The sequence below is a fragment of the Rhipicephalus microplus genome, chromosome 9 (assembly GCF_043290135.1).
Source record: "Rhipicephalus microplus isolate Deutch F79 chromosome 9, USDA_Rmic, whole genome shotgun sequence".
In the NCBI taxonomy this organism is placed as follows: domain Eukaryota; kingdom Metazoa; phylum Arthropoda; class Arachnida; order Ixodida; family Ixodidae; genus Rhipicephalus; species Rhipicephalus microplus.
The window spans coordinates 18,420,394-18,439,045 of NC_134708.1; the positions used below are offsets into that span (position 1 = coordinate 18,420,394).

Sequence of the window (18,652 nt, forward strand, 5' to 3'; positions counted from 1 at the left end):
TGCTCAACAGGGGCACTGCGTTTCACCTGACGCGTCCTAAACAACCTAAAATCAGTTTGATATTCTATTACCAATGAGTACATTATTAGTCAAAAGCTTTATGAATACTAAATTGAAGTTTTTTTAGGCTGGAATGGCAAAAACAACCATGCAGCAAGACATTTCTACGCAAATATACAGCTTTAGAAGTCAATCAACCAGTATAGCCTAACTACTAAAATGTAACACATAGCACACGTTAGCCTTTTCAGCAAAAAACAATCACACGTATAGGCAGTTTGTCACAGAAGCAGACGCATGGTATCAGTCCGTCGCCCTCCTGCCGGCCGCACAGTAGCAGACGAACAGGTTATAGGTAGCGCCACCTACGGCGAGCGATTGAACGAGAGCGGGGACACGCGCTCCCATAGGAACCCCGCTATCTGAACAGGTCAGGAGTGTAGTAGGTCATGGTTTGGCGTTTGTGTCAGCGTGTCAGTGCATAGCCTCCTCTATAACTTTGTGCCCGAGCGGTCGGTCCCTCAGCGCCGTCCCCCGAGCTATTATGGGATGCGAGCGCTCCTGGCGGAGCGCCGAGGCGCAAAACGAGAGAATGGATGGCAGCTATGGAGAAAAAACCGGCTTTGAGTAACTACCGAAAGGGCAAAAATGAAATAAGGAGGGAGGCATTTTACGATAATTCAAGGGGAAGCGCTTTACTGTTTGAAGCGAGATCGGGTTGCCTTAGAACGCGTAGTTATAAAGCAAGATTCAGTAAAGAAGAAGAACAATGCACATGCTGCGGGAAAGATAAGGAAACGGCGGAGCATGTTCTGATTGAATGTGGAGATATCCACCCAGGTGTACTCCTGTATCCGTCAACTGAGCTCGTAATGGTTCTAAATTCTCTAAAGAATTACGCGGAAGTTTTCCTCGCAAGAGCGAGAAAGATGAATCAGCCACTGAAGGCTGCCGTTGACAACGCCGCGCAAATACTACAGAAACGTGACAAACTCAAGTGCTCGACCCCGGGACATCATAAAAAACTTTTGGAGGTTGTGCTCGTGAAGTTTCTCCGCCCACTTTTTCTGAACTTCGCATAAACGCAAGCGTGCATAGGCCGCGTCGTCTGCTGTTATTATGGGATCGGTGCGGCATCTGGCGGCGAGCGCCAAAACTATAAGGGACGGATGGCGCGTATGTATTTAGCGCTAATGCGCGGGCACAAAAAAATATAGGAGGCTATGGTCAGTGGTGTCAGTCAGTTGCTTCTGCGGGTAGGCCTGGTTCGTCTTGTTGCTCTCTTGTGTGTTCCGTGGCGTGCTGAAATGGCTCCGACGCCACCCGTTGCTGCGCCGTCGGGAGTGAAGAAACGCGGCCAACGTGGGAGCTACAAGACGCTCACGATGGCGAAGAAAGCGGAGATGCCGACGTGGTCGCGCGTAAGCCTGCGTGTGTGCAGACGCGCACAGACAGTTTTTTTCGGGCGATCGGGCCAATAAAAGTGCTTTTTTTCGAGTGAATCCGTTTTTTCGGACTTTTCGGCGGTTCCCGTCGAGTCCGAATAAACGGTCGGCGACTGTACATGCTGTGGTCGTGGTGCTCAAGTGGTCGTTTCATAAATCATTACTTAACAAAATTACTATGACAAGACGTTTCTGTAAGTCTTTCTGTAAGTCTTTCTGTAAGACGGACGCATGGACGAATGCAGGGATGGACGCACGGATGGACCTGCAGATGCACGAACAGACGCACGCACGGACGGTCACACAGACGGACGCATGGGCGGACGGAAGCAAGAACGAATAAACGGACCGATCCTTCGCCCCACTTTCCATTATTCACCTTGTGAATATGCTGCCATTTTTTTCATCTTGTGGTATTTATTTATTGTTAATCTTTCTCAGAACAATTTCAGTTTAACCGATACCCTCCTGGGCAAGATTGGAAATGTACCATCAGCATCTTTTGAAAAGTCATCATAGGCCACTGATGCAGACCCTTCGATCAAGCAACAATGCAACATAGAAAACTTCGGGGTAAGGAAACCACCCGAAAAAGTAGAGACATCAATGCTATAACGAGACCTTCGAATTGCCTGTCAATTTCGAGGGTGCAAGTAAACGCTTGAAGTGCGATCAATTTTCCGAGTCACTGATCAGCTTTAGGCTATGAAAGACGAATTCTCGCTCCCCATCCGCTTTCTTTTTATTTATTCAGTCAAGACGGGAAGCTTTGTGGAGAGAGAGAAACAAACATTTTCGTTTTCATGAAGTGAAGCCTGTTATATATATATATATATATATATATATATATATATATATATATATATATATATATATATATATATATATATATATATATATATATATATTGTGATGCAGGGTTGAACAGGTTGTAATATGAAAATCATGGCATGCATGTCATGTATAACATGACATATTAGCCATGCTCATTTTGCATTCAAGGCTGTTTCGCTAGGTTGACAAGTACCAAATTCGATATTGGGTGACGTGGCTATAACAAACACAAATGACCAATGGTAAAATGAAAATCATGCATCAATGTCATGTACAATATGATTTACATGCCGTGATCGTGGCACGCTAATGGCCGTGTCACTAGCTTCATATACAGTAACTTTGTTATTACGTGACATGACTGACTGTGTGACAAACATAAGTGACAAAGTGGCAATATGAAAATCATGACATTTCATATACATCACGACTTGCATGCCGTGCTCATAGTGCCCTTACGGCCAGTTCGCTGGCTTCATATACACCAAATATGGTGTCGCCTGCCGTGACTGTCTCCCGAACATAAATGACAAGAAGTAATATGAAAATCATGACATGTCATGTATATCACGACTTGCATGCCATGCTCATAGTGTTCTTGCGGCTAGTTCACTGGCTTCATATACACCAAATATGGTTTCGCCTGTTGTGACTGTCTCCCAAACATAAATTGCGGGTGGTAATATGAAAGTCATGAGATTCCCCGTCGTTTTTGGCATAACTTGCCTGCCACACTCTTAGTGCACGCGTGGCCATTTCATGCATTTGTTGAATATTCATCGAAATAGGCACTGCGTGACGTGACTGTATGACGAACATAAATGGCAGGTGGTAAATGAAAATCATAATATTCATGTCATGTACAATGTGATTTGCATGCCATGATCACGATGCATTTGTGGCTATTTTATGTGCTTGATACACACCAATATTGGTATAGTGCGAAATGACTGTATGATGAACATAAGTGGGAGGTGGTCACATGAAAATCATTACACGCATGGTGTTACATCGTGATTTGTTCCTTGCTGGCTGCTTTGCATCGCATCGATTCCCACAATGCGTGGTGGGATCTGTCGGTTTCTTTCCTTTGGAGTTTGTGAAGTTCACACATCAGTTAGTGCAGAATCAAAAGCAAACAGTCGATTCCTTAGAGAAGTTAACTTAGCCACAGCTAGTCATGAGCTTGTCACTAAAGCATAACCAATGGTCATTATCAATCAATTAACCAATCTGCATTATTCTTTTATGAGGCCTCAAGTGTTGCTCCTTATGTAAAATATGAAAATTTGACATACAGAGTAAAACAAGCCAATCAACGGTCAATTATCGCATTTTCACACGACTGGCAAACTCATGGTTGTACCTTGCAAGTAACGTTACATTAGCAGAATCGAAAAAAAAAATTAAGGTTTCTATCACTTCTGCACCTGACTTTTATGCACACATGAAGCAAAAACAGTGCGCATTAGAATTGTGCAGATACGCTAGTTCAATTCAAAGGCTACAAACCTTTCCGGCAACAATCAGAAATCAATAAACAAAAAGTTTATAAGATGCATAAAAAAGTCGCTCTGATGATGGTATGAAATTTGTGACGGTGAAACAAAAATTACAATGGTTTAATTTTGATGGCCAAATTTGTAAAGTGTGAGACAAGTGCTTCGAACTGTAGGCACTGTAAAATGTCGCAGATACTCTGATCTCATGGCAAGAGATCCAGAGGCCTACATTTAGAGAGGTGAGCAAGCGTTCTCGGGTTAACCGATGAGAACATTGCACAGGTCAATGAAATGTGCAGGTCATCTGACGCACTCTCTAGGAAGGGCACTGCACCTTCTTCTGCTGTTTACACTAAGCCTCGAGGTCATCAGCGAGAAAGTGATAAGTGCCATTTGCTGACGCACTCCTCCAAAGTAGCAACTCTATCAAAAACTACTTGAAAAGTCGCGCCTTTGAAGTCACTTCCTTGTTACAAAATGCACTGGCATGAAATTGGGCCAGACCTATCTGCCAGATGGTTGACACATGCAGTTGAAAATTTCAAAAGAAAAGAGTATTCTAGATCTTTCTTCGCTATTCTTGACACATCATCTTGAAAGATGAGAAGACATTTCCAACAAAATTCTCGCTTTTCATCTAAGTAAACACTGCCTCCAATTTAGAGCCATAAATTTGAGTAATGCATGTTTGCAACACAATGCTTATGAACGGTGATAATAGTGTGCAATGTCATGCCTTTTCATGAAAAAAAAAAAAATTCTACAGCCGAAGTTTTTTTTTTTCCAGTCTTGCATATGCAATACAAAGGTAACAATAGAAACCATCATTCGCTTTGCTTATCAGAACAAGAAGATAATCATCAGCCATCAACTGCAAAGACTACCATTATTCTCTACAAAAAAAAAAAGAAAATCGTGGATGTTTATTTTATTGCTCAAACCTACGACTGTGAATATTTGAAAAATTCATATAACAAATCAAATAGCAGTGTATTCGATTATGTGCTCGTATCCAATAGTGCTTATACAAATTACTGAATATTCTTAAATACTTTTTGCATAGTTCACCCCAATGGGCAAATTTAATACATAGCAACAACATGTTGGAAGAGCGAAAATGTTTTTTTACATTAGTGAAAAGCCCAAAAGGCACACAGTTCAAGCTTTTACCGGTCTATCACAGCTTCTCTCATCACTGGATGAATGAATTTTCACCTAAACAAAAACTACAGCATCGCCGAAGCAGCCAATGCGTCCTCAACCCACTACTATGAGGTTAATGATGTTAATTTCTGAAAGATAATTTAACTTCAAGTCTTGGTAACATTTAAATATAGTGAAGTAACTGCTATATTTACCCTGCCGCTAAAAATAACTCGAATACTATTCTAGTGGCTATTATATATGAGAATACCTCCATTTACATATTTGTGTTTTCTGTTATCACTTGTACTTAATACAGCAATGTTGCTCTGTTAAAATTTTGTGAAAAGTTTTTTTTAAATAATACATTGAAATGTCTATATAATGAATTCAAATGTAAAAGATAATCGTTTATAATGAAGTAAGTGAGCAATGGCTTTGTAATAGATAATCGTTAATACGAATTTCCAGATATAACAAATTATTTTCGTGGCAGATGACAATTCGTTATAATGAACTTTGAACGTATTTGATTCACTATGATAACTATCCAATTCGTATTTGATTCAATTTTAAATTTCACTATTCGCACACCCCTACTCAAATCACCCTCTACTGCTAACATTAAATCAATTTTTTTTTCTTCACTTGATTATTAGTGAGCCATACTCATAACAAGCCAAGACGTCTAACTAGTTCACTGCGTCATGGGTCACAACGGCTGGTCACAGCTGCGGTTGCGAAAATACATGCATTTCTCTGCTTACGGCTGCGATAACTCCATAAAACTTGAACGCCGGGGTATGATTTTTGTTGCGGCAAGACTCACACAGCCAGGAGAATACTTGTCTGATGTTAAAGGCCTATGACCCACCATTAACCCGTGACACACTCAATAAAGAAGTTTTTTGTACCGCAGCGACATTATCCGCTGGCTACCCACACACATGAGCTCTCTTCTCCATCTTGTGGAGCCGTCTGAAGTTCGAATTACAACTAATATATATTGTCCATCGCATCGGACGTAAGGTGGCGCGATTGTTCTTAAGGAACCGATTGGCAACACATTGGGTGTTGTATACAAAGTGCGTTGTATACAAACCATCTTCCCAGTTCATAAAATATGCATTATTGCACTGAGTATACGAGTCTTCCCTACTGCTCGGAAACTTTTCAGCGCACCTAATGGAGGCTCGGGCCTTTTATGGGCGCAAAAGAACGCGCAGCACCGAGGAAAGAAACCAACTTATCGCAGAAACGGACTTCTTGTGTTTTCCTTGTAGCAGGCACTTTGCATTTAAACACAAGTTCATGCAAAAAAGGCAGAAAACAGCATTGTATTTTTCAAATAAACGTGATAAATGCCCACTGCAAAGGTAGCAGCACTTGTGTTTGCGTCCTTTGTGTGTGTGTGCGTGAGTGTGCATGTGTGTGTGTGCGTGTGTATTTGTGTGTGTGTGTCCTTTTGTGCGCCGATTCATCACAAGATCACGGTTCACCAACTAGCCCGTTAGTACATATTAAGCAGCACCATCTCATTGGTCAATATTAAGACTAAATTTTAACTTACATCTACCTAACAAATATTTCTATCGCAGAACTTGACTTCGTGCGTTTTCCTGCGGCAAGCACTTTGTATATAGACATTGATTCAAGCAAGAAAGACGAAACACATTTTTGCATTCTTCAAATAAGCGCGACAAACGCCCACTGCGTGGGTGGCAGCACCACCTCATCGGAGCAAAAGAAAGAGGGCTAGCCGCCTGTCTCACTGGTGGGTCACGATGCACTATGAACCAGACCCCAAATAAACATGCCACAGTGAACGTGTTATGAACCACGAATATTCTGGATGTGCCCTTTAACAAAAGTTAGTCTAGGCTAAATATGTAACGCCACTAATACTAATGTAAATAAGTCGACGGAGGAGGTGAAAGGATGATGCATGGAAAAACATGTCTCTGACCTTTGACCTTAGCAAATACCCTATGGTGATTATACAAACTGAAAATTCACATGGCAGTTCCAAAACATGAGAGAAAATTGTCCTTTAGCTATGTTACTCTCTCCGTCTTTCTTACTTATAGAGGAAAGCATTTAAATAGCACCACATTCATTTACTTTTATTTATTATTTTCATAGAACAACTTGCCAAGTCTGGAGAAAAAGTAATAAGAAGTTTCCTGCTGGGCCATCAAAAGACTGGCGTGTCATGCAACACAGCACTTTCGTTGAACAAACTAACAAAATGTTGCACAAGAAGAAGTTCATCGGGTCCAAAACTCTCGGTGTGCCCATATTAATTTTGAGCGACAAGTTGAACAAAGTCTTCAATGACCTTGAAAACGTGCTAAAACTACAAGCGTTAATACGCAAAGTGACAGTGCCACGAGGATGTAATCTATAAAAACAATGGCAGATCACATCCGACATGACGGATGCTTAGAGTCGCACGTCACTTTTTCCAAACTAGCTAACGAAATGCAGCACAAAAGGGTGTCGAAATCAAAACTCTTCTGCGCACCCATGGGCTCTTTGAGCATTAAGTTGAACAATGTTTTCAATAATCTTCAAAATGTGCAAAAATTGCAAGCGAAAATACGCGAGGTGATTGTGCCACGAAGTACCCTAGGAAACAATGGCGGATTCTATCCGACATGACGGATGCTACGAGCCGCGCGTCGTGATTGCGCTGCCTCAAGAATTGCACGCAAAGATCCCAACACAGCGGCATTTGAGGGAACTAAGACCGCCGCAGTGTTAAAAGTTTGACGAGGACGCCACAACAAAAACATTTTTCCAGGAATCGGAGAGACGCGTGTCAAACGTTGACAAACGACAGCCAAGTAGCTCTCGTAAAGGTCACTGATGAGCTAACAATACAACCAAGAAACATAATATGTCATGCCGGAGGGCCATTATGAGATTGCGGCCTTTGAGGGACCAACATGGATTGGTGCTTTTGAAGAAAATGAAACGTGTCGCTTTGTCAAAAGGAAAGAAAAAGGCACGCTCCTTGGTGGAGTACATAGTTACGCTCTTGTAAAAAAACAAGTCTGTTTTCCTCTTTTGTTTTCTTTCATAATGCTGTAATACATAACACTCAACGCATTCAACTGACAGACGTGCGGCTGGCATAACCGTTGAATTCCAGGAATCTGCTCAGGCGCAGATGCAATGCCAAGGCTGAAGAGAGAGAGAGAGCGAAGAATTTCCGAGAATTCATTCCGGCGCATCAGCAGATCTGCTACTTTCGACGGATGCCCGACGACGGCATGCACGGACAGCTGCATAAGCTAGCTGTGATTATGTTGTCTGAAAGCGCTACAGGGCGTCGCAAGAAAGGTAAGAGAATGACAAATACAAGAAGTGTGACGACGCCTGCTGCATTTCAAAAGTGCAACGCAATGTCGGAAGAACGTAACGCAGCGACAAAGCTTCAAAGTGCAATTGAAATGTAGCAAGGAAAGAAAAGGATAAGCGTTTTCAAATAGCAACCTTAGAAAGATTAGGAAAGAAATGGCAAATGCGCTGCACGCTTTACGCCGTGTTCTGATAATGCCAACATACCTCGCACACTAGCGTTCACTGTGTACGTGGTGTGTTTGAGAAATAATGAGATTACAGAACGTGGGCAGTGAACCATTAACCAGGAAGGGAACGAATGCTACACTTCAGCTGTGCGATTAGTAAACCATTATGCTGACTGGAGTTTCATTCATTAAGTTTGTCTGTAAAGAGCTAAACGGTTATCATGAACGTTAGTATGTTGCTTCTGCAAATGCAAGATGTAAAAGAAACAATCACACGAGAAATCTCTATGAATACTCAAACCTCATAATAACTAACTTGCATCTTACACAATACGAAAGTAAGTTTGTTACATCAGAAAATTAGTTAGAGAAATATATTCCTACCATTGTATCCATTGCAAGAATATTTGTTTACTTCGCTATAACCAATAGTTGGTTATATCCGGGTATGTTACACTGAGGTTTGAGTGTATTTTATAACAAGGCGTTCACAACAGCGCCACCAGTAATGGCTTCGAGACGCAATAGGACAGTATTTAAAACAGAATGCTTGAATAACAATATTCTATAATTAAACCAAAAAATAAATACTCTAAAATACCTACATCTAAATATTGAATACTAAATATGTCCCGTTATTTTATAGAATAAATAATACAAAGTCTCAGCAGAAGCCACCAAATAAAGGCTTACATATGCTGTATATTTAGTGCTGAAATCAGTCCAATAGATGCCAAGTCCACTGTGAAGCTGGAGTACAGCAAAAAAATTACCCATATCTCGCCCACCTAGACAGCGATGATAATCTACCTCTTCCGTTTTACTGTGTTGCCCTCTGGCATTTCGGTAGGGTTTGGTACGGGCTGGGAGAACTGGCATTGCTAGAACGGAGGCCTTCCAGACTTAAAGTTTTTTCGCGACATGTCCACTAGGCAAGGGCACATGTGCCGCAGCATCGTAGGAAAGGCAAATGGAACAAATTGACAGTATGCACTACATTTTCATGGCAGAGCTTGTAGTTGTTGAAGAAGCTGAACGTATGCTACTGCACTGCGCATATTTTTTTTAATCTTTCAGAACATATCGACATCAGTCGGATAACGCATTGCTTTGCCTGAAGTAATGCATTCATAGACTGATTCATCAGAGGCATGTTCATTTATATATACCAGTAACTGTTGTGCAAAAGCGAACCAACCGCTTCACACGTTTGCTTGGGAACTGACACGTACTTTGCAATGACCACGAATCTAAATATTCAGGAGTCTCCACGTGGAGCGGTCTTGTTGTTGTCTAATGCAGCGACGGTTGCTATCCCTCAGCACTCTAGGCAAATAGTCAACGAATTGAACCGTGAAATGTCTTGAAGCGAGTACGAAATGAACGGCAAAGGCCCCGTGATTTGTATTCTAAATTTCACAAAGTGTTTCGGCTCCACTAATAAAAGCCCAGTAACTTCACAAGGCTCTCTAGATGATTGCTCAATCACCATACTCATATCAGGGTCAGAACATAGAGCAGCATATTTGAATGCTGGCCATTGCCATAAGCTTGTCGTAACTTCATGTTCAATTTAGGCAGGTCATCCCTTCGTTTAGTATTTCGGACGTACATTTTTTTTTCTATAACACTGTCACTCTTTTCATTTATACTTTTATTCATATATGCCAACATTTCTTTTCGTTGACTGCAGGAACGCTAGAAGCGCCAGGACCTTCTCGAGTGCAACAAGAAGTTATACATGCTGCCCTATTGAATCTAGCAGTATTGGTGAACTACATCACAAACTGCTTTAATTCAATTCTTGGTAGTGTTCACTTTAAGGAGAGCTATGAGAACATTAAAATAAACAGCAAAAGCCATTTTCGACTCCATCCTTAAAAACTCGACACGGTAGAGCAGCTGCTGTTGTAATGTAGAGGTGAACGAAACACACTACTAATACAACAAACAACAGAGATGTTTTCAAGCTAGCAAAAAATGCTGAGTCACTACGCTCCAGAAACAAGTGCTTCCTCTCTGAAAAAGCAACGCGCAAGTATTACATCAACAGCTGGTGTTGACCTATACAATGTCAACAAATGCCACGCTGGCATTGAGGGATGAAGCAGCTATGACATATTGTCACAGCATAGTGAGCAAACAAGCGCAAGCAAAGATGGGGGGCACAGCTATAAGTTTAACTGCAAACAGGACATTGAGTGAAGTTGTGACCGAAAACAAGCAACGCTGAAAGGCAACGACAGAAAAGAGCACGGTTTGCGACAATCGAGAATGATCCCAGGCAGCTGTCAGCTAGCCACTATCCTTGCATGGCGTGAAAAGGTCTCGATAAACATTGCAACAGGCTATCAAAGTTTCCGACAAAGTTGGAAGAGAGCGCAAGAATGACGCATGTTCGGAAACACATCAACATCAATTCATACAGACAACTTAAGTACTGAAGTGCAAATTGACAAGACTACACAAGTTTGTTGAGAAAAATAATTAGGTTAATGTATAACACAACATGAGTTTTACTGAAAAAGCTTAATAAATACTTGTTACAGACATGCTCCTTTTATTTTATTAAAAAAATTGAAGAATTGAAGAAAGCAAAGACCGCAGTAAAGCACCTTTGATACCAGTAATGATGTGATCATGTTACGGAAATGTTTTTCGGGTAAGCAGGTACAGCCAGTGTTCGAATCAACACAGGTGGCATTCAGGCTCAGATTATGATAGTCTAGGAATACTTTGATGACTCGCTATGAGTGAAATTAAGTCAAAGACATTAGAAAATTTAAACACATATGACAAAGTCAACTGAAACCTGACAAGAGCAACTGGAGATTGAAATGAGTGGCCAGTCTTTTACAGCCAAAATTTATTTATGATGATGAGGATTAAATCATACACAGAGCTCATGGCACTCCTTAACCGTGCAAGCTTAAGTTTCAACCTTGGATTTCTACAATGAGAAGTTTCAACCTCGGAACGAGAAGTTTCAACCTTGGATTACTACAATGTAATCGATAAAGTTAAAAATGGCTTGTGTCAGTAAAGCTTTCGCATATGGCTGAATTCTGTGTAATGGGTAGCATGCTTCAAACCACATGCAATTATGCGCGCGAGATATTTTTTCACTTGCTAAGCTCCCACTATGTGGTCCTAAGGGAATACGTGCAGTAACGTCGGTGCGTTTAGTAATTGATGTCTTTTGTAACAGGTGGCTGGTTTTAAACCACAAGGTCGTTATGATAATCCCGTATTCTGACATCCGATGGCAGTGTACGCTTGTACCACCCAATATTACTGCGATATTACATGTAGTATAGTTAAGCCTGTATACAGGACGCATGTGTTATAGTAAAGCACGAAAGTTATGTTAGCTACATTTTGAAGCAGAGTGAGTTATTTTCGCTGTATTTCTAAGCAGACACCTGACTTAATGGTAGAATACAATCTTGCCACGAAAAAGACCTGGATTTGATCCTTGCTCGGACCCAGAAATTATTATTTAGTTGCATATTTTTCGATTTGTCGGTCACAAACAAAATTACGATTCTTTGCTAACAACCAATGATGCCCACGCCGAATCCTACGCTGGAATCTCTATGAAGTGAGCCTTTTCAAAGCTATTGGGTTAAAACAAAAACTATGACATGACAGTCACAGAGCCAGAGCAAGTGGGAAGCAACAATGGTTAAATTAGAAAACAATTCACCGTCATCCTGTGATGAAGATGTGTTGCCATAATATGGTGTCATCTTAACAGGACAATGAGAGCTTAGAGATGAGAGCTAAAAATTTAGACTAGCTGAGGAACAACAGTTTTCGACGCAGAAGACAGAAGGTTGACAGAAGATTTCACTGTGTTGTCATGAAAATGCATTGCCACTTCGGCATGACAATGTTTTGCCATCTTCTTGGAATAATGTGCTGCCACTTTCACAAGACAACGAGAGCTCGACATGGTGCCAATGTGTTGCTGTCCAGCGATAATATTGCCCTATCATCTTGACAGGACATTGAGAGCTTTGACTTGACAGTTACAGTAGCAAAGCAGCTGGGAAACAAGGGCTCAAACAGGAACACACAAATAACGGCAACAGTGATTTATGAAAATGGATTACCATCCTGTCATGACAACATGTTGCTGTTCTCTCCTAATAATGTGCTGTCATTATGACAAGACGAGAGCTTAAAGAAGACAGCTACAGAGCCAGAGAAACTTGGAAAAAAAACAGTGCTTATTAGGAACACAGCAAGAATGACAGTACTGTTCAATGTCATCCTGTAATCAAAATGCAATGTCTTCATATCATGACCATGTGTTGCTGTCCTATTGCAATGGGGCGAGAGCTCCGACATGACAATTAAGGTGCTAAAAGCTAGGAAGCAGCGGTGCTTGAACAGCATAACGGCAAGAACGACAGCAAAATGTAGTGTCTCTTTGTCATGAAGGTAGATCATTACAATGAGAGCTCCGACATGATAGCTACAGCATCAAAGCAGCTTTGTGGATGACTGCACAACCCATTGTCATCTTGTGACAGCAAATTACATGAATACATGACAATGAAATGTCATGGTGTGGCAACAATGTGTCATTGTCCTGTTGGAATAACGTGCTGTCATCTAGACAAGACAATAGAAGCTCTGACACACTAATTTATTGTCATCAGTCATCCTCCTATGAAAATGTGCAGCCAAGATAGTGAGCTGTTATGATAATTTATTGCCACCACTTAAAGACATGTTCTCCTGTCGTGATAATTCACCCTAGTCTTATTATCATTTTAATCCAATTGGCCTTTCTGCTATACTATTCTGTGCCGCTTTGTTTTAGTTGCTGGGTACCAAGTGGTTGAAGTATGTTTCATTTTTGTGCCCTAAAAATGCTGGCTGATCTCAATAACCATCTCCGCAAAAAAAGGATGCAAGCACATGTATTTCTGTGCCTTGTGGACTGTGCTGCTGAGAGCAGTGTTTTTCTGAGGTGTGGATTCTGGGTGAGAGCAGAGACGTAAACGGTGCGGGAACTTCCAGAGGCATGTCACAATAATATTGGTGATCAAAAATAGATTTATCAAACATCCCTTTCACTATATCACAAAGAAATGAGATTGCCAAGCCAGCGCCTCTTCTATTTTTTTCATGCCTGGCAAAAGAGTGGATTTCAATGGAAAGCGGCCGTCGGTGCTAGTGCGGCATTTCACCGCCAGGCGCCACAACTGAAGTAGAAATGCCGCCACGTCGTCTCCCACGCAAACGAATGCCGCTGCTGCATTCACAGCTACTATACGGCTCGGTTTTCAGCTATGATCACATTGTTTAAGGTGTAATGGAAACTTTAAAACGAGAATCGTGAAGCACTTGTTGTTCTGGGCACTCAGCTCATTTTAAAGGCTTGAGTCGTTCATGAAAACTTGATCGAGGCGCTCGCGCGTCGTCTGCTAGCTAGGCCGATACCAGATAGCTCATGCAAGTAATCCGCGGAAGATTGTTTTGTCACCGTGGCGTTCGCGAGACTGAGAGTTGCTTTCTTGACTAACTCTGAAAGTTGATTTTTGAGAGAAGCCTCTGCCAGGAGCTAACTTCAAAAACTTGGGTACCTAATGTCCCCCGATACTTGCTACTCTTTAGTGGCGTAGCACATTATGCGCAAGCCTGTAGTTCATGTACTAAATAGCACAAAATTTCACTAGACTGTTTCCAGGGATATAGGTCATCATCCGTCCCTTTCGCAAAGCCTGACGTGTTGCCACTAAGAAAATGCAAGTGTCAGAAAATGAGGAACTATGGCAGGTGATTTCACTATTTAAGAGCTTGAACAATAAAATCATCATGAAATAGACAAGAACAGCTCCCTATGCGGCGCGATTTCTGCGATCGTTCCCTGTGTTTTGAACAGGCGCTGTTAAAGTCTGAAGTCTACAGCCGACTCTCAACTTGAGCCAAGGTGACAGGCATGAAAAAGGTGGCCTGTGGTCAGTTGCCTGAGCTTGTCTGTGTATTCATGGACGGATTGTTGTAACCTTAACATCCGGCTGCTCAGCTCTGTTTCTTTCTGCTTTTTTCTGGCATTAACGAGCAGAGTAGAGGCCAAATGGCTGTGTGGTGCCCATGGGCTACCATTCAGCTTCGGGGCGTATTGTTAGCGTTGCACACGGCAGCAATCGCGAGGCAGCGTTGCTACTGATATGCTCATTTGTTGACTGTTCGGGTGCAGCACACTCCCGTTTAGCGATTTCAATTGCCATGGTGCAAAACGTGATCATTAGTATTCAGCCGCCACTACTCATAATCTATAAAAGAAAACGGGGATAGTTTTTGCCATTCAGTCATCTCAAGTTTCCATGGAAATCTGAGCAGAGTCCTTCGAAAAAACTTGAAGTTTTATCTCCAGAAACCGGTGCCGTGTTCCCCTATTAAATTTTTATTTACACAGAGCTGGTCTGACACTCTCCCCTCTTTGTCTGTTCTGCGAAGAATCGGAAACTATTGAACATTATTTTGTCTCATGTCGTAAGTACGCAGTAATTAGGAAAAGACTTCTAGCTATTCCATTTGCAAAGCTAGGTTTAAGTTTATCCACAGAAACTGTTCTAAATTTTGGTGTCTTCATTTCAGAAAATCACCACAGAGATGTATTTGGTGCGGTTTGCAATTTCATTCCAGACACCAAACGTATTTCAACATAGGGCCCCCTTCAACAAGTACTTAAAAAAAAAAATAAGAGTCGGAAAGTCAATAAATATGAGACATACATCCCAAATTAATCGGGTTTGGCACACTCAGCTGTCTAGTTGGCTCCCAAAATCAAAGTATAGTTATTAGATCAGTGATTCTTTTATTTTTTTCCCACTCTCTGAATGTTTTTTTTTTTCTGTTCATAATGTCGTCTTTCTACATCTTTTTCTCTTTTTTTTTTGTAAGCGATAGTGCAGTTACCGTCTATAGGATACTATATGTTTTATTGGCTAATCTCCCAGAGTGGGTATGTGCCATTGATTCCAGGCTACAAACAAACAAGCAAACAAACAAACAAACAAGTCGTTTCAGGTGAATCCATAAGAGGACTGCAAGGTATTTTTTTTTAGCTGCCATGAGAAATAAAAAAAAGACAATCTGTTTTTGTTTTTGTTTTTTCATCAGATATGCAGAGTGGTACACAGCAGTATTATATACTGAGGCATGCAAATAATGGGGTTTCATTTCCTTGAAAAAGAAAATAAAACGCGAATGCTATAGAACTCGAACGCATATATCGAACCAATAGCACGGCCTGACAGAGCTTGGTGAAAACAGCGTGCCGCTATGTTCGTGTCACTTTTCATCCTCCCTGCGTCCGTGAAGCCGTCAAGAAGCATGACTGCACATTAATTCGCATGAAAATATGAATTTTCAAGCTTCCTAATACGTGCGGCCATTCAGCGCCAGCATCCCGTAATCTACTCGAGCAGCGCCACCATGCGGCAGCGGCGAGTGGAGGAGGAGCCCGCGCTCGACAGCCTAAAGAAAGCGCTCGCTTGGGCACTGAAAAAAAGGTGCTGGCCAAGCTTGTCACGAACAAGTTGATTTGTCATTAGCTCTGTGCTGCACCATGTCAAGAATGTGTGAGCAAGATTTGCGTACGAAACAAGCTTCGTGCCAAATAAAACAGCTGTGAGTGCAGTGTCAGCTTTCTTTTAAGACCTGCGTGTTTCGCAGTCTTTTCAGGTTTTGTGCTACAAATCGTGTCGTTCCCAAAGTACAAAATCGCCAAAGAAAAAAAAAAATGGGTGAAGCTCGCGCAAATTCGTGCGAGGCTTGGCACAGTGAAGCTGTACGATTCCCAAGTCTAATCTAGTTGCTTTAAGGTTGTTCCTAGGCTTTATCTAGACGATGCAAAGTTGTTTCTCCATTGATTCTCAGCGCCTTCAAGTCAAACCACAATCACAGACATGACTTGGTTGTCAAGCTTCAGAGGCTCCAGAGTTGTTGAAGCTCCAGAGATCTACAGGAACGTCGGCGTTGCGAAGGGGCTTCCATTGCTTCGGGGTCTTCTCCGAAACCGCCATTGCCTTTCCCCTTCCTGAGTGTTCTCTTGTTGTACGTACACGGCGTCTTCGGCTCGCCAGCGTTGCTTTGCAGTCATTTTTTGGGCTAGCTGCTGCATTCTTCACTTTTTAGTAGACCAGTCTTGAGTAGTTGGATTTATCCTAATTCTAGGGAACACACACCGTTTACAACAGTTTTTTTCCAGTTGTACGTATTACCTTAGGCTTTACCAGTTTCACCGTTAAACGATATTGGTGAAGCAATCTTCGTAAACACGAACCCATCGACACCTCTTGCCTCGAGCAGAACTCACGGTCAGCAGGGAGTGTATTCAACCACGAAAATGTGATGACAACGTCACCGCATGTTGGCAACATCAATCTCTACAGCTTGACTATCAACTGAACGAATACTACTGCATCGAGTTATTCCCGTGCCTCAAAAAATACTTGAAAAATGCACCAAACCACCTAGCGCTTCGCAGACTATCTATACATACAGCTGCTGTGCCTTGTAGCTTTGCCACTGGCTGAAAAGCAAAGGCACACTTGCCAACCTGGTGACCTCAAAATTCGCTGGACGAGTAGAACAAGTAAACCGCGAAAAAACTCTGGTGTACATATTGATTTAGTATTTCTCAAGGTCGCAGCAACATCATTAATGGATAATTGTCAGTATAGTTTTTGACATCAGTGATCATAGAGGTGCTTGTAACTATACGGTGCACGCATTCGCGCTTATTAAAGTGCAAGGTCCGCTGTGTGCCATGACAGTTAAAAGCCCCTTGCCGGTGTACTGTGGTAAAAGTGGCTTAGATGTTCCACACGCGACCAGAAAATTTTAGAACTGGTGTCCTTGCCAATAATTATTATCTTTTTCGTGGGTGGTGCCAGTACTGTTTCTTTCTAAGAATTTACGGCCATGCCCGCATAATCAAGAGGATTGTTCGAAATTAGGAAACGTCCGGGATAAATCTGGTAATTTGGCGAATTTGGAAAGGCTACCATGTGAGCTAGGCCATCGTATTCCAAGGTCACCCGGCAGTGATCCCGAAACGATCAATACGTAGACCGCAGCAACTGTATGCTCAAGTTTTTTCTATAAGCACAAGTACCCGCAACATGAGTAGACTACGAGGTATTGGACGATCGGCTCTGACCTTGACGATGGCGTGGAGGATGTCGGCCTGCATGACGACCGGTCGCTGCGCCGTCTGCACGTAGAGGGACACGGCCATCTCCATGGCACGCTCCCCGAATGGCACAAAGCTGAGCGTCACCCAGTCCAGGTGCTTGGGGGCCACACCACCGGAGCGCATCTGCAGCTTCCCGTACGCCGGCGCCTGGCAGGCGTAGCACGCAAAACTCAACAGCTGGCCGAAGATGGACGGCACCATGGCCTGCAGGTTGTCGGGACCTGCAAGCGCTTCCTGAAAAAAAGATTCGACAAACTGGTAGATTGATTGATCAATTGATAGATAAAATTGCAGGCACAGTGGGTAACTGTGCATTTAAGTGATTGAAACAGTTTGATATTGTTACGCCACGTATGTGCCGGACGAAGAAGGAAAAAGAAGCAAGGAGGGTGGAAGAAGAAGATCATCATCATCGGCCTGCGCTGATACGGCTCGTCCCTCGAACCGTGTATCAATAAACCCCCAGACGCCTACTGAGGTCGTAACAGAGTGGTGGAAGGTGCTGGGTATAGGAACCAACGACGGGACCGCTACCCCTCGGATTTCGCCGGAGTCGTCGCCTCGCCGGCCTGCCTCCTTCTTTGGCCATCATGCCTGACGAAACAGAAGCTCGGGAACCAGTCCCCAGCAGTTCTTGGCCGTATCACAGAGAGCCACGAACCTTCTCCGGGAGGGCCAACGACGACGTGGACTCATGGCTCAAACATTTCAAGCGAGTAAGCAACTGCAACAAATGGGATGCTGCCTCCCAACTGTCACGCGTTGTTTTCTACCTCACTGATGTTGCCCTCGTTTGGTATGAGAACCATGAAGATATTCTGACAACATGGGAACGCTTTGTTGAAGAAATCAAGAAGTGTTTCGGCAACTCAGCTGCAAAAAAGAAGCTTGCCGAGCAGAGCCTTGCACAGAGGGCCCAGCTATCCGGTGAGACCTGCACCGTGTATACTGAAGAGATTTTGAGGCTGTGTAGGG

General features: G+C 42.5%; 1 protein-coding gene across 1 annotated transcript in view; it reads right to left on the reverse strand.

Moving 5' to 3' along the window:
• Positions 1-18,652, reverse strand: part of LOC142771570 (protein MON2 homolog) — a 255,067-nt gene that overhangs the window by 182,398 nt on the left and 54,017 nt on the right. The window contains exon 25 of the mRNA XM_075873229.1: positions 17,642-17,911. Within this exon, the coding sequence (XP_075729344.1) occupies positions 17,642-17,911 (270 nt within the window). The remainder of the gene's footprint in view (positions 1-17,641; positions 17,912-18,652) is intronic.